The 8,170-nt window shown below is 33.7% G+C and overlaps 1 protein-coding gene across 1 annotated transcript in view; it reads right to left on the reverse strand.

The window, feature by feature from the left end:
- Window positions 1-6,785, reverse strand: part of LOC107472498 (protein JINGUBANG) — a 19,495-nt gene extending 12,710 nt beyond the window's left edge. Inside the window, exons 1-3 of the mRNA XM_052251295.1 lie at window positions 6,612-6,785; window positions 6,501-6,521; window positions 5,479-5,841 (exon numbers count right to left, since the gene is read on the reverse strand). Coding sequence (XP_052107255.1) covers window positions 5,479-5,841; window positions 6,501-6,521; window positions 6,612-6,785 — 558 coding nt within the window. The remainder of the gene's footprint in view (window positions 1-5,478; window positions 5,842-6,500; window positions 6,522-6,611) is intronic.
- Window positions 6,786-8,170: the final 1,385 nt, after the last annotated feature.

An 8,170-nucleotide genomic window follows, 5' to 3' on the forward strand; every position in this document is an offset into this window, starting at 1 on the left:
AAAAAAGCATGATTTTTAATTTTATTTTTAGTTTTACAATAAATTTTAATTTTATCTTTTAATAATATTAATTTTTTACCGTATATAATTATTCAATTATTTTTTAATCATATATAAGTAAATTACTCTTAAATAATATTTTTTTGTGTTATTCAATTATCTTTTTAAAAAATAATTGATTATTAAAATAATTAAACTTTTCACAACAAAAATAATAAAAAATTATGAACGAAAAAATTAATCATCATGATAATTATTTTTTATATTTTTATTTATATTTTAATTATAAACATAAATATAATTTAATTATATTATTTATGAAATGTGACTACAAATGTAGATAAAATTTAGTTATATTACTTATATATAGTTTCATTGTATTGTATAGTTTATAAAGTTAAATTATAATGATGACAATAGAATTGTTTGGTATTTTTATATGTGTGACTAATCGGTGGTATTAAAATATTATTCTTAATTATAAATAATGTTTATAATTTAAAAAATCAAAGACTCAATTAAAAATATACGAAAAAGATGATATTAAAATATTCTAACTCTTTAAAATAAAAATATTCGAAATTCAATTAACAATTATTTAAAATTTAAACTCAATAAAAATTTATATTCAATGTGTTTTGTATTAAATATATTTAATAACTTGTTATATCATATTGGTTGAAATTAGCTTTTATAATATTAATTTTCTAATAACACTTTATTAGAAAAAACTATTTTTTCAGAATTTTTTAAAAATTAATTATTATTATATATATTTTGTTACACTACATCTTGTTATAAAAAAATTATTTATTTCTAATTAGTGAATTTTAATCTATAATATAATAATAATATAGTAATTATTTTATATACTCTAGAAAAAATTTTTGATGTTAGTAGAGGCTGAGGGAGGGGGGCGGGGAAAGGGTTATATTCTATAGTATTTATTATCATGTAAGTTGTAAGCACATTGTTTGGACTTTGGAGGAAGATGATGACGATAAATTAAATAGGGGGCTTCAACTTCAAACGATGAGACACGTAATTAAAAGATAACTACTACATTTATACAAATTAATCATCAATTGCCCTTTCTAGCGAGCTATCAACAGTACAGACTATAATTCATTAGTCAAAATATAAAAGGCAGTACTATACATAAGAGCAATTTTAATATTAACTTTCATTTTAATCTTATTTTAGATTTTACAAAATATCGCATTTATGAGACTATAAGTTATAAATAGTAATTTGAGATTAAATATAAAATTTATAATTTTAATACTTAGTCTCAATTTAATTTTAATTTTATATATTTTTAATTATTTTATCAAAATAATTATATAAATAATAAAATTTTATTAATTTTTTATTAAACACTTACAAAATACAATACAAACGGTTTAATTAAGAGTTATGTTACATATATATTAAAATTAATCATTAAAATTAGTTATCAGTATAAAATATATGTTAAAATATAAATATATATTAAAAAAATTAAACTACACCTATATTTATACACAAACATATTAGTGACTGATTTTAGTATATAAATAATATTTTTATTTAATTTAATAATTGCATTAGTAGTAGTTTGATAGATTTTACTGTTTGAATTTATGACTTTGAAGTCATATGTTGACAACCGCTCAATTAAAAAAAAAAAAATTACTTTTCATTAGTTAAAAAATAAATGAATAAAAAATTAAGGTACGTTTTTCAAGTGAGTTTAGAGGTAAAGACTCCAACTTCTTATAAAAGAGAGTTTTCTTGTTAGAGAATGATCTATCCTCTATGGATGAGTGCTTCCAAAAGATAGAGCATCACAAAGAGGCCCTCGAAATTCATGTGTTGAGAGAATTAGATGCTTTCAAGGAAAGCATGCTCCAAATAGAAGAAAAATTTGAGAATATCTTAAAGCTATTTAAAGACGCTCGAGTTTGATTTGAGATGGCAAAGTCTTGACTTACTATTATAAGGGAGACGGCAAATATTGATCTTCCAAAGCCAAAGGAGTTCAAGGGCATAAGGAACACTCGAGAAGTAGAGAATTTCCTATGACAAACGAAGAGATACTTCAAAGGCCATGGGGTGGTCGAAGAAGCAATAAAGGTACGCACTACACCTTTCTACCTTTCTAATAATGCTCCTTTAGGGTGGAGGAGGAAGGGCATAGATATGGAAAAAGGATACCTACAACATAATGGTGTGGTGATTTAACAACCCACAAACTAACCGGCAAGTACACTGGGTCGTACCAAGTAATACCTCAGGTGAGTGAGGGTCGATCCCACGAGGATTGATGGATCAAGCAACAATAATTGAGTGATAGACGTAGTCAGGCAAACAGAAAGTAATGTTTGGGCAATATAAAAGACATTAAACAATATAAAGAATATTGAAGGAAGGCAAGTAAATAAATTGGGAAGAAAATATGGGGAAAATAGTTAAGGTTTCAGAGTTATCTATTTTTCCGGATTAACTTTTCTTACTAACTATTTTAATCATGTAGGATTTAATTTATGGCAAACTATATGTGACTAGACCCTAATTCCTTAGACCTTTCTAGTTTCCTCTAAAATTCATTAACTGCCAATTCCTTGGTCAATTAATTCCAATTAGAAGCTGCATGATCAAATTCCAGTTTATATGCCACAAAAACTCTAATTACCAAAAAATAAAAGGATTATATGTCACGTATCCCGTTAAATCCAGATAATTAAAATTTAGGAGATTATGTTTTCAAGCTGTTGTTCAAGTAAAGAGCTTTTCCAAGTTTTACAAGAACTCAAATAGAAAGAGGGTCATACTTCCGTTCCAGCCAAATTCATAAGATGAAGAGCGAAAACAATTCTTAAATTATAAATCCATACATGAATTAAAATAGAAAAAAGCTATAAAATCAATCCATACAAATAGATAAAGCTCCTAACCTTAACAATGGAGGTTTAGTTGCTCATGGAATGCGGAATGTAAATTTTGTATAGAATGGGATAATGTTGTGTTGGAATCACCCTGTTGGCATTCCTTTTATATCTAATCCTAATAATTTAAAATCTAATATCTAATACTAAAATCATATCTTTTCCTCAAAAATAATATTTGAATTTAAAATTTGAATTAATTAACAAGTCTTCAGCTGATGGGTGGGGACCACTTGATTTGTTCATTCTGCAGCTTCTAATATGTGTTTTATGGGCTGGAAACTGGGTCAAAATAGCCCAGAAATCGCCCCGAGCGTTTTTCTGCACGTGGCGCATGTCACGCGTACGTGTCGATAGTCTTTTTTACGAGTCCCGCGGATGCGTCGCTGTTCAAATCTTTAAATCACGCGTACGCATCAGTCACGCACATACGTCGCCATAGATATCTCCAAATCACGCGCACGCGTCATTCACGGGTGTGCGTCACTCCTCACTACCATCTCCTTTGCTTCTTATGCTGCAGAGACTCCATCAAATCCAGCCGAATGCTACCTAAAATAAACAAAATTGCAAAAGACTCAAAGTAGCATCTATATTGGCAAAAAGATAATTAATTCCTTATTAAATTCAACAATTTAGATGCAAATTCACTAGGAAATAATAGGAAAGATGCTCACGCGCACGCGTGGATGGCCATTCATGCAAATGATGTGCTCACATCAAAGACGCGTACGCGTGGATAAGTTTTGTGCTTCTAGCACACTTCTAGCCCCAAGCCAGCACATCTCTCTGACCAAACACATAATTTACGCCATTTTTCAAAGTCACGCATACGCGTCGATGACGCGCGGGCGTAGAATGCAAAAATCACCAATGACGCACACGTGTGGGCTTGTTTGTGCGAAAGGAATTATTCCTGCGCCACTCCCACGCAACTCTCTGTTAAATTTTATTTTTCACACACATCCCTCTGACGCGTACGTGTCAGCGACGCTTGCACGTTGGGTGGTCTTCTCATTCTCTTCTTTTTTTTTTGTTGAAGTGTCTGATTTCTGTTCTAAAATAGCTACATGATCAGAAAATTAGTAAGAACTCAATAAAAATCAAATAAGTTAGAAAACTACTACTACAAAAAAAAATAGCTAAGGATATGAAATTATCGGCTTGCCTCCCGACAAGCGCTTCTTTACCGCCACTAGCTTGACGGTCAGCTCCTCTAAGGAGGAGGATCATAGGGGCTCAGCTCTTCATCCCTTACTTTGAAATTCTTTCCTGTGTCTCCATAATGTAGCTCAATATGCTCCAGAGAGAAGATTCTGATTACTGTATAAACCCATGCTGGATTGCTGGTCAACACCACCTTCATTCCTGGGGAGAAACCTTCAGTGGGGATCTTTTTGTTTCTCCATCCTATGGGTACTTTCTTCTTTTTGGGAACCTCCTCCTTGGTAGATGATGCATTCCCAACACCAAACTTAGGTTTGATGTCAGGAGGAATTTTATTGATTGTTGCCAAGGGAGGTTTGAGCTGCAGATTCTGTTGTGTATCATCAGGGGGTTTTTGAAGGGTTGGATCAATAAGCTCAGTCTGCATGCACCTCTCTTCTTCACCTGCTGAATGTACATCTTTGAAAACATGAAAGACCAGTTGCTCATTATGCACTCTGAGCACTAATTCACCCACTTCTACATCAATCAGAGCTCTTCCAGTGGCTAGGAATGGTCTTCCTAGAATTATAGAGGCATTCTCATCCTCCCCCGTGTCAAGAATCACAAAGTCTGTTGGGAGGAAGAACTTACCCACTTTGACCAAGATATTCTCCACTAATCCGTATGCAGGCTTCATAGATTTGTCTGCCATCTGTAATGCTATCTTTGTGGGTTGTGCCTCTTGGATTTGCAGCTTCTTCATCACAGATAAGAGCATTAGATTTATGCTTGCCCCCAGATCACATAGGGCTTTCTCAAAGGTTGTGCTCCCAATGGTGCATGGAATTTGAAAGTTCCCTGGATCTGACATCTTCCTTGACAAGTTATTCTGTATTACAGCACTACATTCTTTAGTCAGGACTACTGTCTCATCTCCCTTTAAATGCTTCTTCTTTGACAACAGCTCTTTCATGAACTTGACATACATAGGCATTTGTTCAAAAACCTCAGCAAAAGGAATATTGATTTGCAACTTTCGGAAGACTTCCAAGAACTTTGAAAACTACTTGTCCTTGGTCTCCTTTTGAAGTTTCTGAGGATATGGTATCTTAGGCTTGTACTCAGGAGCCTTTGGCAATGTAGGATGAGTGTCAAGAGAGTCTGGGAATGGGTTGTCTGCACGCTTTGGAGGGGCATGCTCTACTTCTTCCTTCTTCTCCTTTGGAGCTTATTTTTCAACTAACTCTTCATTGACTTTGGTCTCAGAGCCAGCTACTTTACCACTTCTCAGTTGAATAACCTTGCAATCTTTTTCAACTGGCTCCTCGGCAACTTGTGCTTCCATACTTGCCACTTATCCACTTATCAAGGTGATAGCCTTGCATTCCTCTCTTGGATTCACCACTGTATTACCAGGAAGGCTATTAGTGGTCATTTGATCAATTTCATTAACTTTTGTGGCTAATTGACCCATCTGAATCTCTAAGTTATTGATTGATGGTCTGGTTTCCTGTCTAAAACTTATCTTTATTGCTTCCAAATCATTATTCTGTTGGGGCTGAGAAGTTACTTGCTGAGATGACTGAAAATGGTGGTTATTAAAATTATTCTGATGAAAACCACCCTGAGAATTATGATTAAAATTTTGTGGCCTCTGAGGTTGCTCTCTCCACCTAAAATTTGGGTGATTTCTCCACCCCTGATTGTAGGTCTTAGAATAGGGATCATTGTTGGGATTTCTAGTAGCACTCCCCATGTAATTGACCTGTTCAGAAGAAAATTGAGCATAATCATAATTATCATTTTGCACAAAATTACCTGTCATGTCATAAGAGGCTTCTTGAGGTGGTTTTTGGGTGTTGATAGTTGAGACTTGCATGCCACCCATCTGTTGAGTAAGTAGACTTATTTGTTGAGACATAAACTTGTTCTGAGCAAGAAGAGCATTAAGAGTTTCTACTTCCAACACGCCTCTCTTCTGAGAGGTCTCAGAGTTCACAGGATTCCTGTTAGATGAATACAAGTATTGGTTGCTAGCAACCAATTCAATAAGCTCAATAGTCTCCTCTGGTGTCTTCTTCTTGTGCAATGAACCTCCTGCAGAATTATCTAAGCACATCTTGGACATTTCACCAAACCTTCATAAAAGATGTCTAGTTGTGTCCATTTGGAGAACATGTCTGAAGGGTATTGCCTAGTCAGTAGCTTGTATCTCTCCCAAGCTTCATACAGAGTTTCACCATCCTTCTGTCTGAAGGTATGAACCTCCACCCTAAGCTTAATCAGCTTCTTTGGTGGGAAAAATTTAGTAAGAAACTCAGTAACAACCTTGTCCCAAGTATCCAAACTCTCCTTGGGTCAGGAATCTAGCCATAGCTTTGCTCCATCCCTCAGGGTAAACGGGAAGAGCATGAGTTTGTATACCTCTAGGTTCACTCCATTTGTCTTCACAGTATCACAAATATGTAGAAAACTAAAGATAAACTGATTTGGGTCTTCGTGGGGAAGACCATGATACTGACAGTTTTGTTGCACCAGTGTGACCAGTTGTGGCTTCAAACCAAAGTTGTTCGCAGCTATAGGAGGCACCACAATGCTTTTTCCATAAAGATCTGCAGTAGGAGCAGAATAAGAGCCAAGCACTCTTCTTTGTTGCTCATCCCCATTTGGATTTGCCACATTGGTATTATCAGCATTATTAGGATCCATAGTGGGTTCTGCAGCCTTGTAAAGTCTTGCGTGTTGTAAACGTCGCCTGAAAGTCCTTTCAGGTTCAGGATCAAAGTCTAAGAGATGTTCTTTGTCTCTGTTCCTGCGCATAAACAAACAAAAAACAAGAGAAGATGGGAATCTATACGTCAGAGTGTAGAGAATTCCCATTGAGATAACTTGTGTAAAGAGAAAAAATATTTATTTAAATTTTTTATTTTTATTTTTTTCGAAAATATATAAAAAAATTGGATTTAAATAAAATTAAAAATAAAACGCCTAATCTAAGCAATCAAACAACTAATAGTTGTTAATTACTATCAATTCCTGGCAACGGCGCCAAAAACTTGGTGCGGTGATTTAACAACCCACAAACTAACTGGCAAGTGCACCGGGTCGTACCAAGTAATACCTCAGGTGAGTGAGGGTCGATCCCACGAGGATTGATGGATCAAGCAACAATAATTGAGTGATAGACTTAGTCAGGCAAACAGAAAGTAATGTTTGGGCAATATAAAAGACATTAAACAATATAAAGAATATTGAAGGAAGGCAAGTAAATAAATTGGGAAGAAAATATGGAGAAAATAGTTAAGGTTTCAGAGTTATCTATTTTTCCGGATTAACTTTTTTTACTAACTATTTTAATCATGCAAGATTTAATTTATGGCAAACTATATGTGACTAGACCCTAATTCCTTAGACCTTTCTAGTCTCCTCTAAAATTTATTAACTGCCAATTCCTTGGTCAATTAATTCCAATTAGAAGCTGCATGATCAAAAACTCTAATTACCCAAAAATAAAAGGATTATATGTCACGTATCCCGTTAAATCCAGATAATTAAAATTTAGAAGATTATGTTTTCAAGCTGTTGTTCAAGTAAAGGGCTTTTCCAAGTTTTACAAAAACTCAAATAGAAAGAGGGTCATACTTCCGTTCTACCCAAATTCATAAGATGAAGAGTGAAAACAATTCTTAAATTATAAATCCATACATGAATTAAAATAGAAAAAGCAATAAAATCAATCCATACAAATAGACAGAGCTCCTAACCTTAACAATGGAGGTTTAGTTGCTCATGGAATGCGGAATGTAAATTTTGTATAGAATGGGATAATGTTGTGTTGGAATCACCCTGTTGGCATTCCTTTTATATCTAATCCTAATAATTTAAAATCTAATATCTAAAACTAAAATCATATCTTTTCCTAAAAAATAATATTTGAATTTAAAATTTGAATTAATTAACAAGTCTTCAGCTGATGGGTGGAGACCACTTGATTTGTCCATTCTGCAGCTTCTAATCTGTGTTTTATGGGCTGGAAACTAGGTCAAAACAGCCCAAAAATTGCCCCCGGAATTTTTCTACATTTTTTTTTGCAC

The sequence above is a fragment of the Arachis duranensis genome, chromosome 1, assembly GCF_000817695.3.
Source record: "Arachis duranensis cultivar V14167 chromosome 1, aradu.V14167.gnm2.J7QH, whole genome shotgun sequence".
In the NCBI taxonomy this organism is placed as follows: Eukaryota; Viridiplantae; Streptophyta; class Magnoliopsida; order Fabales; family Fabaceae; genus Arachis; species Arachis duranensis.